General features: G+C 62.7%; 1 protein-coding gene across 4 annotated transcripts; it reads right to left on the bottom strand.

Annotated features, from left to right (window-relative positions):
• Positions 1–1,470: 1,470 nt before the first annotated feature.
• On the bottom strand, positions 1,471–22,243 carry SNX33 (sorting nexin 33). 4 transcript variants are annotated; one of them, XR_007407322.1, is made up of 4 exons: positions 20,013–22,243; positions 14,194–14,399; positions 1,759–9,998; positions 1,471–1,607 (listed from the first exon to the last, which is right to left on the bottom strand). XR_007407322.1 is itself a non-coding variant. In XM_025472110.3 (3 exons), the coding sequence occupies exons 1-3, from the start codon at positions 21,496–21,498 to the stop codon at positions 9,816–9,818; spliced, it is 1,875 nt and encodes a 624-aa protein (XP_025327895.3). In that variant the 5' UTR covers positions 21,499–22,243; the 3' UTR covers positions 1,471–9,815. The 4 variants fall into 4 exon arrangements, 3 of the variants coding, with proteins under 3 accessions (XP_025327895.3, XP_025327896.3, XP_048960241.1); XM_025472110.3 differs by having other exon boundaries at positions 1,471–9,998; XM_025472111.3 differs by lacking the exons at positions 1,471–1,607; positions 1,759–9,998 and adding an exon at positions 12,794–13,395 and having other exon boundaries at positions 20,013–22,241.
• Between the last annotated feature and the right edge of the window lie 1,133 nt (positions 22,244–23,376).

Below are 23,376 nucleotides of genomic sequence, written 5' to 3'. Positions count from 1 at the left end.
AGCGCAGCCACCCCCTCCCAAGGGAGCTGGCACAGGCTGACACTGCTCCGGCTCCCTGCGGCCGTGCTGGACGGGGCTGGCACGTAGGGCGCCGTGCACGCGGCTCCGCGAGGACCGGGGACGGGGTCTTTCACCGGAACAGCGGCCTTGGATCCCACTCCAAACGTGGGGCTCAATTTCCGTAAATCCCTCGCAGGCTTCAGATGCGCTTCCAGGGCCTAACGGGATTGCTATCCGCTCTGCCAAATAACCGCTGCCCCTCACTCTAAGAAGCCGTCTCCTCCCAGGCACGGAGAGAGGAGCCCAACCTGTGCACAGTGTTTAGGGATGTCTGGGAGCCGCTGACCCTCTTACACACACACACACACACACACACACACACACTGCACTTCTGCACGGCTGGGTACCTTTAGACCTTCAGACATAAACGCCCGCCTATGCCATTCGTACACGCACACGTATGCAGGTACACACAAACTTCGGACACAAGTACTCCTCACTCGTGGCCCGCAGTCCGCAGAGCTGGCCGCGTGGAGCCGAAGGCTAGGTGGGAGTCCTTGACCATCCGGAGACCCAGCCCGACCTCAGCAGAGCCAAGAAGTGGAACTACAGCAGGAGGGGTGCTAGTGGAGGGGAGCGGGGGAACAGGGTAGGGAGGGCCCAGGTCTTGGAAGTCCTGCCCACCACCCTAAACACTTGAGCCTCTTAGATGCTAACGAAGGGGCTCCCTGTGAGCCCCCCTCCTCGTACTAGGAGCTGGCCCTTTAAGTGGAGTTGCTATGGCAGCTGTGAAACCCACGGAGCCAGAACCATCCGCCTCCAATAGGAAGCCAGAGAACTGGATCTCTCCCCCCGCCCCTGCTCCACCTCTCCCGACTGGGGGGGAAGTGCCAGGGCACTGGCATCTTCCTCTGGGCCCTGCAGATTCAGGTCCCTAAAGGAGTGGAGGCACCGGGGCAGCCCCCAGACTTCTCTGGGCAGGTCCTGCTCCTTGCCAGAACACGGGAGGAAGCCTTGGATGGAGCCAGGATGGGAACCTGACCTGCTGGACCCCTGTCCCCACAGCCCCCTCCTAGCCGAGTCTCTCCTGGTCAGCGCCATCCCTGTACAGTTACTGCTAGGATTAGGCGGGCATTGGCGAGGGGATCCTATGCCCAAAGATGCTGGGGGAGATGCACCCCCAACCCACCGAGTCCACCCAGACGCGCCCGTGGGTAACGAGCACCCCGTGGTGTGTGCCCTAACCCAGGCATGCCAGCTGGCCGCTGAGAGAGGCCCGGAGTGGGAAGGCAGCTGGCTCTGAGAGTGCTGGGTCTTCTCGCTGTGGGGCAGCCACGCGGCTGCTGATGCTGAGCATGCCCCCTCCCTCCTGGCCAGCGCCTGTGCGTCCCGAGGTACAGTGTCTAACTCATTAAGGACGCCAGCTCCGCAGGGGCACCCGGGTGGCTCAGTCAGGTAAGCATCCAACTCTGGATTTCGGCTCAGGTCATGATGTCAGGGTGTGAGATCAAGCCCCAAGTCAGGCTCCACACCGAGCACGGAGCCCGGGGTTAAGATTCTCTCCCTCTCCCTCTGCTCTTCCGCCTCCACACATGCTCCCTCTCTCTCTAAAAAAAAAGCAAGCCACAGCCTCAGAGGGCCAGCAGGATAAGTGTGGGTTGTGCTGCGCTCCGTCACAATGCAGAGGTCGCAGGACCCCCTAAAGACAAAAGTAACTCTTGGTTAAATCAACCAGTGGCCAACAAGGGACTTTCCTACCCAAACACAGCCTCAGCGGGGGGCTTGAGGGGCTCCCATGCCCTCCAACCTGGGCACTCCCAGCTCTGTTAGCCCAAAGCCTAGAGCTAATACCAAGGCCTCGTGAGGTCACAGAGGGCTCAAGCGACCCAGTCTCTGGGTCCTGAAGGCCCAAACTAGATGGGTTGTCAAAGGCTTTGTTGCTCAAAGTGCAGTCCATGGACCAGGAGCATCACGGGAACTTTTAGAAATAAGAACTCCTGGGACACCCGGCTGGCTAGTCGGATGGGCATGCGACTCGATCGCAGGGTTGTGAGTTCGAGCCCCACCTTAAGTGGAGAGATTACTTAAAAATAAAATCCTTAAAAAAAAAAAAAAAAAAAAGAAAGAAAGGAAATGAAATGAAATGAGGTCTCTCAGGCCTCACACCAGATCTGCTGAATCAGACTCTGCATTTTAACAAACAGTAGAGTTTAAGACACATGGACTTAAGTCCTCCCCCTTGACCTCTAATTGAAGAAACGGAGCTGCGAGAGGCAGGGACCGGACCAAGATCATAGTAAGTCAGTGACAGAGCTACAAGGAGGTCAGACCCGGTGATCCAGGGCCAGAGCTCTGTCTGCCAGTGCGAGCTGTCCGTCCTTCTTCCCCACACTCTTCTGAGGTCCCTATAGCCCCTGCAGATTTGGGGGATAGGGTTCTGCTGTGGGGGTTCCTGCTCTAGGGGCCTCCACTGAGGGCAAGAGGGAAGCAGAGGACGAGGCTGGTAGCCAGGTCTGATCCAGTGGGGAGGGTCTGCAGAAGAAGCCCGCTCCCTTCCTTACCTCCCAAAGACCAGTTCCTTGGAGAGGGCGGGAGCCCCCTACCACCCTGCCTTCTGCAGTGCAGTTGGTCCCTCCCTCCCCACCTGTCCGGGCTGTACCTGCAGGGGGGGGCCAGAGGAGGGGTGCAGCCAAGGTTCCCAGTAAGTGCAGCGGGTGCCCCCCACAGTAGAGCAGCAGCAGCCAGCAGAGGAGGGGGAAAGGAGCTGCCTGTCAGGCCACTGCCCAGGCCTGGCCAACAAGGAGGGGAGGGGCTTCCGAGAGCACCCTGTCCTGTCCTGTCCTGTCCTGTCCTGTCCTGCAGAGGGGTGGGAAGGAAGAGAGGCTGGACCACCGACTGTCCCTTCTGGCCCCCAGAACAAATGCTGCCTCCCCCAGCCCTGGTGCCGTGAGTGCCTTGGCGGCCCCTAACCGCCCTCCCCTCCCAGGTGGCCGAGTCCCCAGCAATACCCATAGTTCAATGCTCTGTGCCCATCAGGGCATTGTCCAGCCAGACCCAGGGCTAGGTACATAGCAGATGTCCAGTAAACATCTCTTGCCAGAATACAGCCCCTCCCTTCCCGCAGTCTAAGGGGTCTCTAACCATCAATCCCCCCAGACCCCGTATCCTGGCTTCCCTCATCCCCAGGGGTGCTAGCACGGCTCCCAACTGCTGCTCTGGCCCCCAGACCCCTTCCAGGGCTCTGGCAGGCCTGACCCCAAGTCCTAAGTTTCTAAGGAGCAGTCTGTCCCTGCCAGGCTCTTCAGCACTCACCCCTCTCTTCCTCTGTACTCACCTGTGATGCTCTCCTGCCAGATACCTGGGGCCTAGCTGCTCAGAAGCACCTGGACAGAACATTGTGACCACACTGTATGTGGGAGCCCACCCCCTATGGGATCACACTGATTCCATGGGACAGGAGGAGGAGACAACCCAGACCCCCTTACACTCAGGCTTCCCCGGCCGACAGCTCCTCCTCAGAGCCTCCAGGAGCCCCAGGCCACTGTGCCAGCTGCTCTAACTACCGGAGGCCTCACCTGATGCCAACCTTCAGGGGCAGCAGCAGAGCTGAGCCCCAGGTGCTCCACCTTTACCTGACCCAGAGGACCCTGCATTCAATCAGAGGTCTGGGTGCCATCCTTAGAGGAGTGAAGGGGACCTTCACAGTCACACAGCAGACCTCCTGGAAGCTCAAAACCCTTCTGGATGCCCAAGATGCATCTTTCGGCACTGAGATTCCAGCCCCTAGAGAGGCATCAGGGCAAGTGTGTGAGATCCAGGGATGCCAGACAGGCTGGCCGGGGCACAGACCTCCCAAGAACCAGAGAGCAGCAGGGAGAACCCTGTTGGGTCTTGTTGGAGAAGGTGGAGCATTTTCTACAGGACTGTTGAGCAAGCAGGCAGGGGGTGAGGCTGCTGGAGCCGAGCACTCCTGGAAGGCTGTGAGTCAGGGCGAAGGCCTCCTCCTGAGTCAGCCCTGCTAAAGGGTTGCCCTGTGGGCGCGGCTCCTGGACTAGGCAACTGGGGTGGGGCCTGTGGACCCCGGAAGGTTCCAGGCCCCCGGACTTCAGCCCCTCTGCCCCATGAGCTGCCCTGAGAACCTCAGTCTGGGGATAAAACCCATAAACTAAAGGAGGGAGGGCACCAATGGTGATTGCGTCTGCCCGAGGAGCTTGGACAAGTCCACCCCCCTGTGGATGGGACGTGCGACCCTGGAAAGCACAGAGCCAGGCCTGGGAGAGCTGCTTTCTGCCCCCAGCCCCGCCTCCTGTCGTCACTGGTGCCCTGAATGGTACGAGATTGGTCAGCGTCCCCCCACCCCCACCGCCCCGCACCTGAATCAGACCCCGTGGAAGCAGTGCGACCGACCGAGGCTGCTTTCCAAAGGGTCAGTGTTGTGGCAAAGCTCTTAGAACAGCACCAGGCACATAGTAAATGCTCAATAAATGCTGACTATTATTATCAGCACTGCTATAATGGTGGTTATTATTGAATTGCCCGGCATATTATAGAAGCTTAATAAATGTTCAAATTGACATTATTGTTATTACTACAATTTATTACAGCCATCGCAGAGCCTGGCGCATAGTAAGCGCTGGGTCCTGGAGGGCCGAATGCATCCTCCCTCCCCCACCCCCCAAGAGGGGCAACAAGGCACTCTCCTCTGCTGGGCTCTGGCAGGGAGACTGAGGTGCGTAGGAGGGGTCGAGTTCTGGCTAGAAGCTGGCACCTCCCTTCCTCCACCCACCCCCACTGATCCGGACCTCCGCGAGGTGGAGCCTTGACCGCAGGGAACCTGCCTGGCGGGTGGAGGAGGGCAGGGCGGGAGGCAGGGTGGGCCTAGGGGTGCCCAGGACACAGGGGCTTCCCGGCGAGGGAAGGACAGGGAGTGCCAAGCTTAAAGCGGACACGAGGGCAGGGCCAAGGAGACGTGGGGCCAGAGGGACGAGGAGACGAGCCCTGGAGCGGACCGGGGCTGGGGAGCAGGCCGAGAAGCTCCTGGGGAACTCCGGGTCTGACGGGGAGTAGCCCCCTGGAGTCCAGCTGCTGCGGGGCTAGGAGCAAGTTCTTCCGCACTGGCCAGGACTCTGCGCCCAGGTGCCCCCCCAGTTTGAGCGGCTTCAAGACGGGGATCACCCGGGCAGCGTGAGGAGTCAGCCCAGTGGGAATACCACCGCCTCCCCCGGCTAGTGCCACCCAGCTGGGCGGGGCTTCGGGGCCAGGGCGGGAGGAGGCGGCCTGCTGGCGCCTGGGCTGGCACAGCCTCCGAGCCGGGAAGGCCACCCTGGCCTCGGAGCGGCCCCCTGGAGGAGTGAGCGGGGGCTGGAGCTTGCATCCTTCCCACCCTCTCTCACGCGCCCTGCAAGAGCCAGTCCCCGGATTCTGGGTGTGTGGGAGATGGTGTCAGGGAGGAAGCGCGCTTTCAGCCACCAGCTGCTGCAGCGACGTGCACACGCGCACACACGCACACGCGCCGCGTATTCGCAGGACCGCGGCAGCGCACTCGGCGTGTTCGGATGCCCTGACGGCGGCCAGCCTGTGCAAACCACAGCCCACACGCCACCGTCCCCAGAGATCTGAGCCACAGCCCCGCACACGCCCCCACTGGCCGTGTGAGCCAGGCACCGTGCTGGGCCCCGGAGCCACGGCACCAGCGAGACGGGCACCAGCTCCCCCGAGGCTGCTTCCTAACAGATATATTTGAAATCTAACTTTTGCACAGAAGCACTTATTTGCAGATGAGAACGTGTGATGCCTGGAGTTCGCCGGAAGCAAAGGACGTGGGGAGTAAATACATTGGCCAGGGTTACCCATTGCTGAAGCTGACATACAGACACAGGGGAACCTACTAGTTTCTCTATTTTTGTGTTTGTTTGAAATATACAGGTAGGGGACCCCCGGGTGGCTCAGCGGTTTAGCGCCGCCTTCGGCCCAGGGCGTGATCCTGGAGACCCAGGATCAAGTCCCACGTTGGGCTCCCTGCATGGAGCGTGCTTCTCCCTCTGCCTATGTCTCTGCCTCTCTGTGTGTGTGTGTCTGTCTCTCATGAATAAATATATTTTTAAAAAATTTTTAAAAAGAAATATACATGTATACAGTTATCAGTTGGTAATAAAAGGAAGAACATATGGCGTGGCGAGGGGACCAGGACGGGGAAGACTCTAGATGGTCAGAGGCTTCTCCAAAGAGGTGACATCTTAAGCAATGGCCTGAATTAACTGAGGTTCGAAGCACACAAACGTCGGAGAGGAAGACCATTCCAAACCCAAAGGGCCGGCAAATGCAAAGGCCCTGAGGTATAAGCATGCTGGGCTCACGTGAGGAGTGGCCACGAGTACAGCGGGTCTGGAATTCTGCAACCAAGGGACAGGGGTCCAAGGCGCCATCAGAACAGGCCCTCGGAGGCAGGAAGCCCTAGAGGTTGAAAGCAGGGTCAGACACGATTGGATTTAGAATAGTCTTTTTTTTTTTTTTTTTTCAAGATGTTATCGAAAGAGAGAGCACACGCACAAGTTGGGGGGAGGCGCAGAGGGAGAAGCAGACGCTCGGCTGAGCAGGGGGCCCAACGTGGGGCTCGGTCCCAGGACCCCGGGATCAGGGCCTGAGTCGAAGGCTGACACTTAATGGACTGAGCACCCCAGGCGCCCCCAGAATACGGTCTTAAAAGATCACCCTGACCCCTGTTGGACCAGCAGGGGCTGGTCAGGAAAGCAGAACAGGTTGAAGGCCGCGGCAGTTGCCCAGACTGGCACGGCGGTGGCCTGGGCCTGGCATGGAGACGGTGACACAGGTGGCTTTGGAGGAGCTAACAAGGCTTTTCTCAGGGACGGACGTGGACTGTGAGAGAAAGGAGCTCAGCGCGACTGCAAGTGTGGCCCTGAGCCTCAGGCCCAGGGGTGCGGCCTCTTCCACAGGGAGCACAGGGAAAAGCACAGGTGGCTCAATGCCTGTGGGGACAGAGTTCCACCCGGGGACCCGCACACAAGCACAAGGCCACACAGTGCCCGGAGCTCAGCGGCCACACGGGCAGGTGCGCGCACTCTGGGATGCCAGGCACGGGCACAGACCCCACTCCCCCCGCGCACCCGACCCCACATGGCAGCCCCGGGCCAGGGCCCCCCATCCTCTTCAACGCAGCCTCGCCACTCCCCAGACCCCGTCCTAGCATTTCCCTACCCAGCCTCACTCTCGCCCCCCACGCTGGCCCCTCAAGCAAGGAGGCTCCTGACTCAGTTCCTTTGCAGACGCCTGTGTCTTGTGCTTCACCCCCACTCCTGGTTTCTGTGCCCGGCCCTCTCCTCCAAGGCCGATCCTGCTCCCACACTCCAGCCTGAGGCCCTACAGAAAATTATCAGTCAACAAATATTTGCTCGGCGCTCTCTGCGGGCCAAGCCCTCTGCCCTTCCACCTGCTGACCCGAAGGCACGCAGCCACCGCCGGCCAATACCTGCCACTGGCCGCCCGTCTCCGCGCTCCCCTCCATTCCCAGCACTCGTGCGTCACTCCGAGGCAGGACAGCTGCCCCCACCTTGCCCAGCCTGTCAGCCTTGGAAGGGCACGGCTCTGTGCCCAGGAGACCTCAGCCTCCGTGCGCGGAGCAGCCGCACGGCCTTGCACAGGTGACTCTGTGCCTCTGAGCCTCTGTGTGCTGGGAAACGTTGGCAGTCACTCTCACCTTGCAGGCACCTGGGGACAAGATAACTCGGGGGAGTCACTGAGCCCGACACCCAGCATGTAGTACCATGTAGCAGCCGTTCAGCCTGAGCCGTCGTGCTGGGACCCCCCCGCCCCTTGCCAGCCTGTGTGGCTTTGAGGGTGCGGCCCACCCGGAGCAGCCCCGTGCCCACACTCGTGAACTCATGCCCCAGTATAACCGTGACAACCGTCAAATCAGTTGAGGAAGACTAAGACTGAGTAGTGGCCTTGCCTGAGGTCCCCGAATCTACCCGGGGAAGGCCTACCACGAACCTGCATCTCTGAACTCTCGGGCCATTCTCTCCTGCACACTCACGGTGTATGTGACAGCCAGTGAATGGCCCGATGGACTCCCCGCCCCTGGACTGACAACTACCGTGACGGCCAGGAAGCCCCAAGGGGTCCGCTCCCTGTGAAGTCATGGTGGCACCACGGGGCAAGGCTCAAGGTCTGGAGGAGGTCAGGGGCCTAGTCCCCGGCCCAGCCCTGCCACCTACCCACTATGTGGCCTTCGAGGTCTCACTCACTCACTCAGTTTTCTCACTTATCAAGTGGGGTAACAATACTCTCGGCCCAGCCTTTCTCTGGGGCTGCTCTAAGGCTCTGCTAAGAGGCTGGTATCCCAGCTCCTCCTTACTGAACACCTGCCACGTGCGGGCACTGTCCAGCCGATGTGTTTCGCTCACGTAATCCTCCTAAGAGCCATCTGGACCTCCTGTTACAAATAGAGAAATGGAAGCATGAAGCAATTAAGAAAATATTCCCAGAACATCCCAAGTACATGTAGGGTAGGATTCGCACCAGGGCTCAGCCACTGCAGCCAATACCAGGGCCCTGCCTCTGGGTGGTGGAGAGAAAGGAAACAGGGGGCTTGTTGCTCTCTGGGGGCAGCAGGGCTGTCTAGGGGAGCTTCCCGCTGCCCCCGCCCATCACATTCCTGCCAAAATAGCAGCAAGGGAGACCAGGGCAGCCCAGAAGAGGCTCCACGTGCCTCCAGGAGGCCAAGTCCTACCTCAGGCACCAACGATTTGCCTCCCAGCTGGGGCGACCCTGACCTGGGTACTATCCTACACCAGCTCGGCCACTCTAGCACCTCCCTTGCAGGGCCCCACTTCCTGCTCTGTAAAATGATGTTGATAATCTCTTGCATGCAGACTGGTTGCGAAATACTCGCTGCCCAGTGTTTGCCGCGGTGCTGCGGGTGCCGAGAGAGTGCAGAAGCCCCAGAGGCTGGGAGATCCAGGAGCTGCCGGGACCTGGGCCCCTTCCCAGGTAGAGCCCCGAGGCGGCAGCCAGACCCCAGATGACAAAGGGTTGCATAGGACCTCTAGAGCCTCCCAGAGCTTCTTGTGCTTGAGCATGTGCTGGGGGCTATGGAATGCTGGCCATGAGTCCTGGGGGGACCACAGGCCACAGAAGGGACTTTTGGCAGTTCCCTGAGGTTCCCTGAGGTCTACAGGTATAGGGATGATTGAGGGGGGCCTACGTGCTCAAAACAGAACTAAGGTCAGACCCACAGACGCGTCAGGATGGGGACCTAAGGAGCAGACGGTAGGAAGAAAGAGAATAAGGGTACGATGGCCAAAGGGTCCAGTGCTAACCTAGGACCATGGTGGGTCCCACAGGCCCCATGCCATGCTCCAGGAATCTGCAAGAACCCACAACAACATTTGCAGGGGGCAAAAAAAAAAAAAAAGTAGCAAGATACAAAAAGACAAAATCAAAATTAATAAAATGTAAATATCTGCCAGACAAGGCATTGCCAAGTAATGAACCGAAGCCAACTGAAACAGGTGTATCTGAATAGCCTTTGAGGCGGAAAGAGGCACAGTTTTATGTGTGTGTGTGTGTGTGTGTGTGTGTGTGTGTGTGTGTGACGGGCTGTGGGATTCAGCTTCTAAAATTCAAAGAGCCGGAGCCCCGCCCACCCTCTCCAAATGTGCCATCCCCCCAAAACTTAAATGCACCCCCTAAGAAAGGAGGGGCCCCAAACTGATTTGGGATTCCTCTTGAACCACGTGAGGCCGTGAGAACGCAACCCAGAAATTCTGGTCAGTCGCAGAGAAATGAGGCGACGCCGCTCACATACGTTCCTTTGTAAGGGGCGATCCCGGGTCAAGGCCGCGGCCACCGCGTAGGGCTGTCGTCAGCCTCTTCGTCCCTGGGGCGGCAGGACTCGCCCCACCCGCCAGCCCTCCGCGTTTGCCAGCCTTCCATTCCGTCACCTCCGGAGCAGAGCTCTTGCGGCCCCTTTCCATTCGGACCTAAGTGAGTCAATCAAGACTTTGAGGAAAGATGTCAGGGAGCTGGGTTCGAGTCCAGCTCCGCCCTGTCTCACTGTGTGATCATGGGTCAGGCCCATCCCCGCCCCCAGCCAAGCCTCAGTCCTTTCGTCTGTAAAATGGAACAATGATGCCTACCAGGGCTGCCGGGAGGACCAAAAAGGCTTTTTCAACAGCCCAGACTGCACTGGGGCTTGACTAACAAAACAGAACCAAGGGGAAAAAAAGGCTTGTGTTAAACCATCCTGAACCCTGGGACCAGGCTGCACGACGAGCCCTGCTGAGCTCCATCTGGGGGAGGCGATTGTCATCTCTCTCCACGGCTTTCGCCAGGGCTCCTCGTCGCCAGCCCAGCCCCCGGAGCCATCCTGGAGCAGAACTGGAATGGAAGCAGACTGGGGGGGTTGGGGACAAGCGGGCTTGGCTCCTGGAGGCCTGAGTCAGCGGGCAGGCAGGCAGGGCGGGCCCGGTCCTCGCATGCTTGGGGAGGAGATGGTGCAGGAATGTTCCTCCCGCCCAGGCCTGGGCCTGCCCACTGTGTCCTGGCTCCTGCTCACACAGACGCCGCGGCCTCAGCTCTGGCTGGACAGACCGGAGCTGCATGAGCTTTGTCGGGTGGTTCAGCCAGGGGCCTGCCGAGGCAGTGGGGACTGGCCCTGGGACCGGCCGCAGAGGTCCTGGGAGCTGGGCTCAGGCCCTTCAACATCCTCTGGCCTCACTGGGTGACACAGCCAGCTGCCACCTCTCCCTGGACCTCAGGTTCCCCGCCTGGACAGTGCCAGTGGCAGATGATGGCTGATGCCAGGAGGTGCTACAGGTGCAGGCTAGAAGCAGGTCCACGTGTAACACATTTGCTATGAGCATGTGTGACTTGTGGCTGTGCGTCTGAGTGTGTGTGTGTGTGTGTGTGCCACTCTGTGCAGGTAGGACCGGGACGAAGTCATGAGTGAGGACACGGTGTGACCAGTGAAGGGATGACACGTGTGTGGACGGTGCCGTGGCCGGGAGTGCACTCTCTGAGCACAGGACCGTGCCTCTGAGTGCAGACGGCCAGGTGTGGCCTATGTCCCCCTGCAGGGTGTGTGGCTGCATGTGGCTGTGCAGCTTGGGGCTGGGTGGCCCTCTCTATGACCATGTGGACGTGTGGAGGGCGGTACAGCGGTGCCACTGGATGGAGGAGTGGTGCTGAGCAGGCTCTGGGGCGACCCGGCTGCCGGCCACCCCTCTGGTCGTGGTGCAGCCGTAGCAGGTGGCACGGTGATTCCCCCCACCCCCGGGCGCCCGGGCTGCCCTCCGCCCCCACCCCCTCGTGTGGCCACAAAGCAGACTCCTTCTGCGGCTGGGCCAGGACTGGGCATCAGAGATTCGGGTCACCTCCACCCCAGGTCCCGATACTGGCCCGGGCAGGAAGAGGCCATGCTTTCCACCCCTCGGAGCTGGGGGGAGGGCGGGGCGTTCTGGAGGCCGCGGGGCCCGGTCAGCCCGGAACACCCGCCTGGCAAGCAGGGAGGCAGCCGGCAGGCCCACCGTGGCCGGGATGCCCCGCACGCCCCTCCAGAGGGGCCCCGGCCAGCTGCCCCCAAGACCTGCAGCAACCCCAGGGGACGGCACCGGTGCAGGAGCCTGCCCCGGGCTGCACGGCCCCGATGCCACAGACCCGGCCAGTCCCCAGACTTCACTTCGAGACTCTTCTAGGCCGCAGGCCCTTCTGCGTCAAGTGTCAGACCACCTCCCTCACCTGAGGCCGGAGCCCGGGCAGTGACTCCTGCCCCCCCAGGAAGGGACACGAGAGGGCAACGCCACTCCCGGGGGACTGTCCAGGCGCTACGGGATACGCAAGCCATGCCCAGCACCCCTCAGCCCTCCGTGAGGAGACTGCCCCACCGCGAGGAGGGCCGCAGAAGGCCACCTGGAGGCCAGAGCGGAGGAGAGGTTCGGGCAGGAAGGTCCTTGGGTGGGTGGGTGGTGGAAAATAAAGGAAGGAGGGCCGGGAGGAGGGAGGGGAATTCCACAGAAAGTCCCAAAGCTGACCTAATTTTGACCCAGGGCCAAGGGCCTGTTCCAGAAGGTCCTCTGAGGATGCTCTGCCCTGAACCGGGAGGCTTGGCGGCCCTTCCCCACCGCACCCGCCGTTCCTCAGCCCGCTCGCTGCTCCAGGCCCTGGCCCCAGGCCTGGTCACCGCGTCCTCTGATGCCCAGACCCTGCCAGCCCTACCCTCCACCGGCCCCCCTGGCCCTGAAAGACAGCCAAGGTTTTCCCAGCTACCCCTCCCTCCTGCGCGGGAACGGGCTCCCGCCCATCCTAACTGGGACCCCACTGAGGGCCCAGCCTGCGGGGAAGGGTTCTCCTCAGTCTCCATCACAGAAGCCACCAGGAACTGGGTGCCCTGGACCGCCTGGGGAAGGACACGGGCTCCGAGCCCCTCCCACCTCTCCTGGAGCAGGGTTTTCTGGGGGCCCCCGCCCAGGGAGAAGAGCCCCGTCGGGGAGACTGTCCTGGAGCCTGGCCTCCGCGCTCTTGCTCAGCAGCCCTCGAACTCCCAGCAGGACTCCACCCATATGAGACTGAGTGAGGGCTGGGAAGCATGTGTCCAGCCGGGGCCCACCTCCAGCTCCCCAGCTAGCACCTGCCAGAAGCACAGTGCCCCCCACCCAAGTTCAGAGGTTTTGTGCTCACCGAGACCTCATGGTCTAATAGCTCCCAGGGACACTCAGGATTTCATCCTTCCCCCCACCCTAAATCCCTTTGGGATCCAAACAAACAAAAAAAGCCATGCTGTTGTTGTCTTCATTGCAAAAGGTTTATCAAGAAAACAAGAAAGATAAAAGATTGAAGCAGCAGGAGCCAGGAGTGGCCATGACCTCCTGGGGAGGCCAGCAGTGGCACCTGTCAGTTCCCCCAAGCCCGGTGGCCCACACCCTGGCCTGGGGGGTGGGGAGCAGCCCCCTTAAGGATGTAAACATGGGTGGGAGACAGCACACGCTGGCTGGGGAGGGAGCCGGGGCTGACATCACAGTGAGGCTGGCCATGGGCGTGTGGGCCCAGGACTACTGGGGCAGTGGGCAAGCCAGACCCTGTCTTTTTCCCTTGACCTTCCCTCTGTGCAATAGGAAGGATCCCAGGATTCACTGGGGCCAAGGACCTTGGAAGCCTGGAGCCCGAGCCTGCTCGGAATGTGGAGAGCTGTTGCTGGTGAACTCAAATATCTGGTAACTTCTGGGTGTCCTCTCCAGAAAGGTGCCACCGGGGTCCCGGGGTCAGTGGCTTGTCTCAGCACCTTGAGCCCAGGGAAAAGATGCTGCATGGTCCCCTAACCAAGGGCGAGTGGAGGCTCAGCAGGTGCAGGGGAGTCGGGAGGGAGTTGGCTCGCAGCTCCTCCTGGGGGGACAAGGTAAGGCAGGGACAGGGAAATGGGAGGAAGATCCCTCCCGTCTACGAGGCCACAATCCCCACCAAGGGGCATCAAGCTGACTTGGGGAGATAAGGGAGAGAAGAGGGGGTGTTTTCATGTCTTCACACACTATTCCTCTCCTCTGAATGCCCCCACTCTCCTGCACCCAATCTACTGTCCCCCTTCACTGTCAGGCAGGTCCTTGTCATTCTCCAAGACACTACGCACATGTCACCTACTCTCTGGAGCCTTCCCTGGCCAGCGGAATGAGTGGCTCTTTCTTAACGCTTCCAGGAGGCCTTTGTTTATCATCAGTCCCTGCGTCTTGCCCTTGTCTGTTTCTGTGTCGGAGCCCACCTTGACTCCCTGAGGGCAGGCATGTCGCAGCCCTGTTACCCAGCATGTGACACAGGGCCGAGCGGGCCCCGGGACCTACTGAGTGAGCGAGGGGGTGGCGGCCAGGCGAGCAAGTACTGTGGGTTCTAGGGGAGGCTAAGACCGTGGCCTGTCCTCAAGCAACTGACCAGCAGCCCAGGCCTTGGCCTAGAAGGTTCCCAACCCCGATCTCACCCCTGCCGTGCCCCTACCTCGAAGGGCTGAGGGACTTCCCCAGGGGGACCCATGACTCCTCCAAAGCCCGCCCGACCCTCCCAGCCTACTAGTTGTGGGAGGTCTAGAGAGCAGAGTGCACTGCAGCGACCAGGCCCGGGTGCAGGGTGGGGGCCGGGTACACATGATCAGAGGTTGTCATACATGCGCAGCGTCTTCTCCAGCTGCTGGCCTACCCGCTGGTAGAAGAGGATCTGCTGGCGCAGGTAGTTCTGCATCATGTGCTTGAAGTCGAGTTCGCGGCGCTGGTGGAAGTGGTTCATTTCGGCCTGCAGGGCGAAGCCCACCACGCGGCAGCGCCTACGAATGCCATCTGCCTCGTCCTGCGCCATGCGGCCCTCGTCACTCATGCGTTGGCTCTCCTTCACCTTGGCGAAGGCGCCTGGCACAGGTACAGTGGAGGAGGACAAGGGAAGTTAGGGCTCTGGTCTCCCGCATTTGCGCCCTCTACCCTCCGTGAGCCCCCTCGGTAACAGCCACCTGGATGTCTCCACCAGGACATCCCCCAACCCCCACCTTTGGCACATCCTCCCTCCCAACCCGGGGCACTGCCAGCAGCCCACAACTGCAGCCCGTCACTGCCCTGCGGGCTGACCCGAGGTCCAGGACGGGGCTGTCCTTCCCCAACCCAGGCCTCGGCTCTCACACTGGCTCCTAATCAGCTCAGACATCAGCTCCTCCAGAAAGCCTTCCCGAGCCCCCTCTGCATGGGGCGCCTCCCGTGTTCCCGGGGCCTCCACCCGCCCCAGCTCTTACCAGCCTGCGGTTGCTCTGCCTGCCTGCTCTGGCCTGTGAGCTCAAGGCCTGCAGCGCCCGGACCAGGCCTAGCCCATGGGAGAGCGAGGGCCGCGTCTGCCCAGCTGATTCACCCCGTTCCCCGCTGCCCTGCTGCAACAGGCCCCCAAGGGGCTCCCGCTCAGGCCCAGCCTCTGAGAGCCGCCCCACAGTACCTAAAGGACAGCCACCCCAGGCACCCAAAGCTCCAGACCCTCCCTGGCCCCCTGCTGCCTGCAGACGGAGGTCCCCGCCCACCTGCCTAGCCGGGGGCCCTCCGCAGGCTGCCCGTGCACCCCTCCCACACCGACCCCACGTTCGTCAGACTCGCCCTGTGCCTGTGCCTCCTGCCACATCTCAGCCTGCTAGGTCTCTATGCATGATTTAAGGCCCCCAGCCAGACTCAGGCCCCTCCTCCACACGAGAGCCCCCTGCGGCGCCCCTAGGTGGGGTTCCCAGCCCCTCGCCACGGTGCCCCCACCCCCATTACACTGCTGATTCTGAAACAGCACCTGCTATCCTCCTTTGTGTGGGTCTCCCCACGAACAGGTCTGCCCCTCCTCACGCCAGCCGAAAGGGACCGAGGGGGCCCGGTAACAAGCGGGTGACAGATGGGGGGCGGAGGACGATCCTGGGCAGGGGACCCAATTTAGAAGAGTCTGAATGAATCAGCAAGCAGTTGTGAATGGATTTCAGCTCTGAACTAACAGGCACTTGACTGACTGCATCGAAGGCGGTGGGCGCCGCTGCCGGGAGGGGGGCGGCTTGCCTGCGTCGGGCGGGTGCTCCTCGCGGGCTGTAGGGACCCCACTGCGCAAAGCAGAGAGAGGCTGTAGGAAGGCGGGGCGAGCCGGACGACACCCCCCAACAGCGCGGCGGGGCCTTCAAGATGTGCCCCTTCTACTCTCACTCAAGGTGTCTGATGCGTTCAAGATCCTTTTCTTGGTCATTTACGGTGCCAGGCCCAGGGCTCTATATGTTGGAAATAACTCCCGAGGCCTTTAGAAGGAGCAGCACCCAAAATGGCCAGCAAGGGCCTAACGGGGGCATCTGGGGCAGACAGACATGAGTCTGCGGACTCTCCGGGGCCGCTCACACAGCTCTCAAGAGAGCTCTGCACTCACCAGCTCTGCACCCACACAGTCCTGCCGCCTTCCTCAAACCACCTCCTGCCTCCTGTTTCATCCCAACTGCCCAGGTCTGGGCAGCAAAAGAGAGATCAGCCCAAGGCCCAGCACGAGGACCCAACAAGAGACTTCAGGGCTAAAGAGGTCCTAAAGGCCAGATGCCCACCCCCCACCTTGTACAGAGAAAACTGAGGCCCCGTCCGGGAAGGCCTGCCTAGGGGCCCCCAGCCTCTGCCGTGCCCCATACATAGGGGATGCCTGGGGCAGAGGTAACCCTCCACAGCTGGGGGGCGGATACCATGCCTACTGCATGGAGCCCATGCCAGGTCACCCAGGTCACCCTATTTGTGTCGGGCCCCCAGATAACGGACAAAGAACCTACCTGAAGGGGAGCCACTAACTAGCTTGGATTCCATCTGCCTAAAAACTCAGGGTGCAGTGGGGATGGATCTGTATCCAAGAGGGCTTTTCTGGCTCGGAAGAAGGAAAGGCTCCTTTTGTTGATGAGGAAACAGAGGCCCAGATAATAGAAGTGAACCTATTGCAACTGCTAGGTATCCACAGACAGGCAGGGGGCCAGGGACAGGGGATAGAAGCTGTGGGGGGCGGGGGAAAGCAGAGGTCCCACCCTGCTCCTCATCACCTCTCCACCCTGTGACTCAGATCTGGGGCTGGGACCAGCTAACATTAACGTACCCCAGAGACAGGCCGGGAGTCAGGGCTCAGGCCTGTCCAGCGCCCCCCCTAACACTCTGTGTAGGACTGGACCTGAGAGCTCGGGACCCAAAGGAGCCTCGGCCCTGGCAGGTGTCCTATAGACTGGATCCTAGGAACCAGGAAAGGAGGTTGGTGTCCCAGAGCCCCAGGGTCCCAGGCATATTCCCTAAGCTCAATCCATCTCGTCCCCGCCTCTCTGAGGTCAGGGGTGAGAAGTCTGAGTCCTGGCCCCAGCTGTGTCACCTGCAGCAAGCCACTGCTCTTGCCTGGGCTAAAGGTCACCCAGCTGTCAAACGGGACAGGCTAGACCAGGTCTGATGTTACTGGCAACTGCTCTCAGTGCGACAGTGCTTCTGAGTCTCCATATCTGGAACACAGGACGATGGTGCCGCCCAACCTATAACATAGTTAAGGTTCCCTCGAGCTCATCTGCATGGAGTACTTAGGACAGCACCTGACGGAATAAGGGCCCGAGATGCTACAGGTGACGTGTGCAGACTGCTTCTCAGTCACAGCAAGCACCAGCTGGTAGTGGCTGGTTAGGGTTCTCTTTGCTTACGGAAGCCTAGGAGGGGAGGTGGAGGGAGGATGAGACGATGGCCCAGAGCACAGAGTTCAGACCCACTTGTCCCCCAGGCAAGCACTGGTCCTGCAGGGGACATTGTGCCTTGGCCAGCCTGGGAGTCCCAAGGCCACTGCAGGTGCGTTCTGCAGCCCTGGGCTGCCGCCAGCCCACCAGGCCTGCCAGCCGAGTTAGTGGTGCCAGGGCACCCAGCCTCCCTCGTCTCTCCCGTGCACCCATCCCTTGGGGAGCTCCTCACCCCATCTGTCTGGCACAGCTGTGCAGTCAGACACCCCTGGGCCCCAGTTCCTGCCCATCATCCCACCTCACTGCACCCCGTAAAATGCAGGGAACCACGGCCATTCCCCTGCCCTGGCTGGCTCTCAGGGTGGGCCCTGGACGCACACCGTTTCCCTTTGTCCCAGGGTGACTATTCCTGGGGCCCCTGGCACCCCCAAGACTGGCGACTTCTACAATCCCTCTTCTCCGAGGAGACCCCCAGACTGAGCTCCAGGCGTGGTGCCGGCGGACAGACAGACTGTGGCTTCATCTTGGTGCCAAGCCAACTCCATGATCCACCTTACCAAGGGGGACCCTGAGGCGTAAGAGCCCCTCGGTCATCTCAGGGGCAGCATCTGTCCCGACCGGCCTCCTGGCCCCACCGAAGCCTCCCGCCTCCTTCCTCCCAGGGCCGCCGCCACACACTTGCCATCTTTCAGGCGTCTGGATGGACAGACAGAACTTTGGAGACCTGAGGCCCAGCTTCCCCGCTCCTTCCTCCGAGGAAGGGCCCCCGCACACAGCCAGCCCGCAGCCCCACGGCCCCCATCTGGCCGGGACCCCCAGACCCGCCAGCTCTGGGTCCGCCAGAGGCCCAGCCGCAGGGACCGCGAGCCCCGGTGGGGAGGGGCTCTGGGGGGGGGCCCTGGGGGGGAGCGGCCCGGAGGGGCCCTCAGGGCGGGGGGGGGGCGGCCCTCAGGGTGGGGGGGCGGCCTTGTGGGGGGGACCCCACCTCTGCCAGCGAGGACGCAGCAGCCCACGGGACAGCCGGCCGGGAAAGCCTCAGTCTGCAACGGGGGACGTCGCAGCTCCGTGTCCGCTGGAGTCAGAAGGGCCGCGGCCTCACTTCTTCCCCGGCAAGGCAACCCTGGGGGCCCCGGGCCGGCGTCTTCTGCCCCCGCGCGCCCCGCTTCCCGCCACCGCCCACAGAAACACGCCATCCAAGCTGGTTGAACCAGCTTTCCCAGGCCCCGCACACTTCCGCCCGGCACACACCTGTTGGCACACACCTGTCGCACTGGCCAGCGGGCAGGCCACCCCGCGTACCCCGCCCAGAGCTCGGGGCGCTCTAATGCATCACTCGGTCTCACCAGATCCCCCCAGGAGTCTCCCTCGTGGGAGTGCACCGCTCTCCCCTCCCTTGTTTTCTAGATCAGGAAACCAAGGCCCGGAGAGGGGAAGGCACTTCCCGGGAGTGCACAGCAAACTGGGGACACAGCCAAAACTCAACGCAGGGCTGGTGTCTCCTGAGGCTGAAAGAAGAGGGAAAGGAGGAGGACAGGAACATGGAGGTGAGATAAAAGGGCAGGGAAGGAAGGAGGAAGAGAAGGCGAGGGGAGAAAGGAGCCTGGGAGACGGAGAATTCTAGAAGGCACCCTCCTGGTAAAGAAGAGGAGGGCTGGCTTACTCCCGGCTCTCCTGCACACCGAGGCAGCCGGTGGCGTCTGCTGTCCCCCCAGGCTCAGTCCAGAGTCTGCCTCCGTGCCCCACCCAGAGGAAAACTCTGCGAAGCCAGGCCTGACTTCAGGGCCTAGGGGCCAGGGAGCCAGCCCCACGCCCTGCAGGGCCCTGCAGCCCCAGGGAGGACCACACCTCTCTCCTGACATCTGCCCTGCCTGTTGTCCCCGGGACTCAGCCACCTGCCAGGTCCGCCCCTAACTCACTGCTCAGGCAAGAGAAGCCAGGTTCAGGAAGGGGGGGAAGTTGGATGGGCCAGGAGGGTAGTGCCCCGAACCCTCATTCCTCCCCTGGACGAGCCCGGGCACCCCTAGGTGACCCGGGATGAGTCACTTCCCTGGCAGTTCCTTGACAGCCCAACAGTGACAGACAGAGGCCCATCCTGCCTCTGCCCCCACGGACGGGGTGGGGGGGCCCTGAGAACTGAAAACACAGCTGGGCTTGGGAATTAGCCAACACGGATGGACGTGTTCTCATGTCCTCGGGGAGGCGCAGGAGGAAGGGACAGTCTCAGCCAGGACACGGCCTCTCTGTGCAGCCACCCTTCTGTGGACACCAGCTCCTTCATCTGCAAAATGGGGACGGGAGCCTCCCGCACACAGATAGGGTGTCGGGTGGGAAGAACAGGCTCGGAGGCCACCAGGAGCTGCAGAGGAGTGGGAAGACAGGCCGCACTCTGTGCTCCTGTTATCTGTGTCCATGTCCCCCACGGGCCTGTGGGCTTCTCAAGAGCAAGGCCTGGGCCCCAGTCATCTCCGTGTTCCCAGACTCACGCTCAGCGCGTGATGCGTAGATGAGCAAATGAGACAGAGACGGGAAACATGAACGATGCACAAAGAAACAGACGACAAAAGGTAAAGCAGCGAGCACCGTGAGGCCAGGGACCAGAGCCGCCCACGACAGCACCCGGGCACCTAGACTAGCAGCTGCCGGGCAGCAGGTGCCCGACACACGGGGGGACGAAGGGACGAGGCAGGAAGACTAGGTGGGCTGCCCCCTGCCCTCGGCCATCCTCACATCCCCGGTGCCCAGCAGAGCGCGGACTCCGCGAGGGTGTCCCGCCCACGGTGGCTCTTACCTTTCTGCAGGTGGATGATGTCAGGGAAATTTGAGAGCAGGCCCTGGTAGAGGGACAGCGTGTCGAGCATCTGGAAGAGGTCATTCTTGGGCTGCTCGGCGAACATCTCACCCACAGCTTCATAGGTGCGGCCCGTGTGAGAAATGGCGCTGTTGAGAGCCTCAGAGCTGAAGGGGGGGTCCATCTGGAAGGCATGACTGATGGCCTGGAAGGCATTGCCCAGCTTCTGGAACTCCTTGCGGAAGCCCCCCACGTGCTTGCGCACCAGCTCCGACGCCACGGTGCTGAGCTGCAGCACGCTGTCGTCCATCTTCTTGCTGAAGGCCTTGAAGGTGTCCACACGGTCCTCCACATCTTGCAGGTCCTGGTGCTCCGTGGGGATCTGGAAGGTGAGCAGGAAGCTGGCACCCACCATCTCATCCTTCTCCGCCCTGCGCTTGCCCATCTTCCACTGCTTGGCGTCCAGGCAGCTGAGGAAGTGCTGGAAGCCCTCATACTGGGACAGCACTGGGTGGCTCGTCATGTGGTCCATCCAGAGGATGAGCCGGCGCTTCCGCTTCTCGATGAAGTCTTCCTCAAAGCGGCCAGTGGCCTGCTTCTCCGGCAGGTGGGGCACCGAGATGACCGTGAACTTGTGCAGCAGGCGGTTGTAAAGCCAGTCAAAGTGTTTGTAGCGCCGGTAGACCGGCGAGCCGGCGTGGGTAGGCGTGAGCTTGTAGGAGATGTAGCTTTTGATGCCCTTGAATTTGGTCTGTTTGGTGGGGTCCTCCACTGAGCAGGCGAACGGGTGGGGGTTGGCCTTCCACTGGGGGCCACGAGGGCCCATTTCAATGGAGTACGTCTCCGCAATCTTGGCCATCATGGGCACGTCACCCAGGATGAAGGCCTCCACTCCGGAGCGAACGAAGCACGAGAAGCGGTTGAGGTTGCGCCCCACCACGCTGCCGCGCTTGGCAGACGCCAGGCTGTCCTGCCGCTCCAGGGCCGGCTTGGGCCGGAAGGCCATGTGCTGGCTGGGGTAGGCACCGGGGTACGAGAGGTTGAGAGGGGGGTGCCCGTTGGTGCCCAGCCCGCCAGCCCGAGGCTCCTCCACCACTGTGCATCCATCGTCCCAGTCATCCCAGTCATCATCATCGTCCTCCTCGAAGCTGCCCTGGTGGGAGAGGAAGCCGCTGCCCCCGGCGCTCCTGGGAGGGCTGGCCACGCCGGAGCCGGAGCCGGAGCCGGAGCCGTCATACGAGCTCACCTGCGTGCCCAGAGGGCCTGGGCTGCCGGGGTAGTCGGCAGGGCTGGAGCCGGCGCCGCAGCGGATGATCTCCACGTAGGAGGCAGGGAAGAGCCCGGTCTCGCCGCGGCTGTTCTGGCCCTGCAGCCAGCCGTCCAGCGAGGTCTCACTGAAGATGACCAGGTCCTCGTCCTGATGGATGGTGATTTCCTCCTTGTTCTCGCTGCGGAAGTCGTAGAGGGCTCGGCCTTTCAGCGCCATGGCTGGCCCAGCGGGAGAGGGAGGAGGGCCGGGTCCTGGCCAGGACGGAGCTGGGGCCTGTCGCAGCAGCTCAGTCTCTTAGCTCCGGAGCTGGGGTCTTGGCACCCCCAGACGCTGGGTAGCCTCCCCCTATTCAACGCGATGTCCTCGGCCCTTCGCCTGCCCTATTAAGTCTCCGACACACTCCTGCGAGCAGAGAGGGATCATGTCCACGGTCCTCCTTCCCTCCTCCCCGGCAGCCCAGACCCGGCACCCTCTCCTTCCTCCCACTTGCAGAAGAAAAGTCAAGTGACTCGGAGAAACCAGCTCGGAGAGGGCAAGAACTTGACACTTTCCACTGGAACAATGTTCTGAAATAGAAGCGAGTCACCCCCAGACCGCGGCTGCAGAAACCCAGGCAGCTCTGGCTCCCGGCTCGGCTCCTGGCTTCTCCCTGGCTTCTCCGCCGGGAGGCTCTCACATTCCTCTGCAGATCTGCTCCTTCCTCCTTCCTCTTCCTCCTCCGGGGCCACTGGGCTTTCAAAAATCCAGAAAATCCAAGAGGAGCATGGAGAAAACAGCAGCCTCTTGAATCCAGTCCAAGGGTGGATGTGTCCGGCTTCACAACGAGCCGGGCGGGGGGGAAACAAGCACTGAGGCTTACACAACAGGCCGCCACCTCGGCGACCCCGGCGCCCTCCCCGCCCGAGCCCCCGACTCCGAGGACGGAGGGGGCGCGACGAGGCGCCCCGGCACTTCTGGCCACCAGCTGAGCGGCCTCTTTTGTCCGCCGGCTCCGCAGCACTTGCGGGCCCGCTCGGAGTCCGAGCCCGGCCCGGGGTCACCCCGCCGCGGGAGCCGGAGGGCGCGCCCCGGGGCGGCAGTGCGCGGGGTCGGTGGCGCTCCGGGTCCGCGCGGCCGGGGTCCCCGGGGGGCGGCGGCCACTGCCCCGGCCCGTGCCCCCGCCCGCCTCCGCGTCGCGCGCCCGCGGCCCCTCGGCGCCGCCAGCGAGGACCTAGCTCCAAAACAACAGAGAAAAGGGATTCCGGGAGGCGGCGTCCGGAGAGAGGAGGGAAGAGCCGAGGGGGCGGCGCGGGGTGGGAGAGGCGGGAGGGAGGAGCGGCGGCCGGGACTCGGGCGAACTCCGCGGCGCTTTGGCCCGGCTCCGCCCCCCCGCCGGCCCCCGCGCCCGCCCCGACCCGCCGAGGTTAGGGGCCCGCGCGCCTGGAGCACCCCCACCCCGCGGGGACCCCTCGCCGGAGAGCCTGGAGCACCCCACCCCGCGGGGACCCCTCGCCGGAGCTCCTGGAGCACCCCCACCCCGCGGGGACCCCTCGCCCGAGCGCCTGGAGCACCCCCACCCCGCGGGGACCCCTCGCCGGAGCTCCTGGAGCACCCCCACCCCGCGGGGACCCCTCGCCCGAGCGCCTGGAGCACCCCACCCCGCGGGGACCCCTCGCCGGAGAGCCTGGAGCACCCCCACCCCGCGGGGACCCCTCGCCGGAGCTCCTGGAGCACCCCCACCCCGCGGGGACCCCTCGCCCGAGCGCCTGGAGCACCCCCACCCCGCGGGGACCCCTCGCCGGAGCTCCTGGAGCACCCCCACCCCGCGGGGACCCCCTCCCCCGGCCCCCCGCGCTCGCGCTCGCTCCCCGACCCGCCGAGGTTAGGGGCCCGAGCCTCCAGGAGCCCCCCGCGCGGGGACCCCTGGCCGGAGCGCCTAGAGTCCCCCTCGCCGCCCGCCTCGCCCCCGGGGCTCCGTCAGCCGCCGCCTTCCCCTCGACGCAGTGGAGGAAAAGTCCGAAAGTTTGCAAAGTGAGGGCTGGCGGGGAGGCCGCGGCGGCCGAGCCCCAGGGAGGGGCCGAGGGAGGGCGCCCGACCGCCGCCGCCGCCGCCGCT

The sequence above is a fragment of the Canis lupus genome, chromosome 30 (genome assembly GCF_003254725.2).
Source record: "Canis lupus dingo isolate Sandy chromosome 30, ASM325472v2, whole genome shotgun sequence".
NCBI lineage: Eukaryota > Metazoa > Chordata > Mammalia > Carnivora > Canidae > Canis > Canis lupus.
The sequence above is the reverse complement of the archived record's forward strand: the minus strand, read 5'-3'. Positions and strand labels throughout refer to the sequence as shown.

Bases quoted from the DNA above. Each gene is read 5' to 3' on its own strand.
- SNX33 (XM_025472110.3), bottom strand. From the start codon at position 21,498: ATGGCGCTGAAAGGCCGAGCCCTCTACGACTTCCGCAGCGAGAACAAG. The intron at 14,400-20,012 runs GTAAGAGCCACC...TACCTGTGCCAG, and splicing joins CATCATCCACCTGCAGAAAG to GCGCCTTCGCCAAGGTGAAG. The intron at 9,999-14,193 runs GTAGGCCAGCAG...TGACTCACTTAG, and splicing joins AGATCCTCTTCTACCAGCGG to GTCCGAATGGAAAGGGGCCG.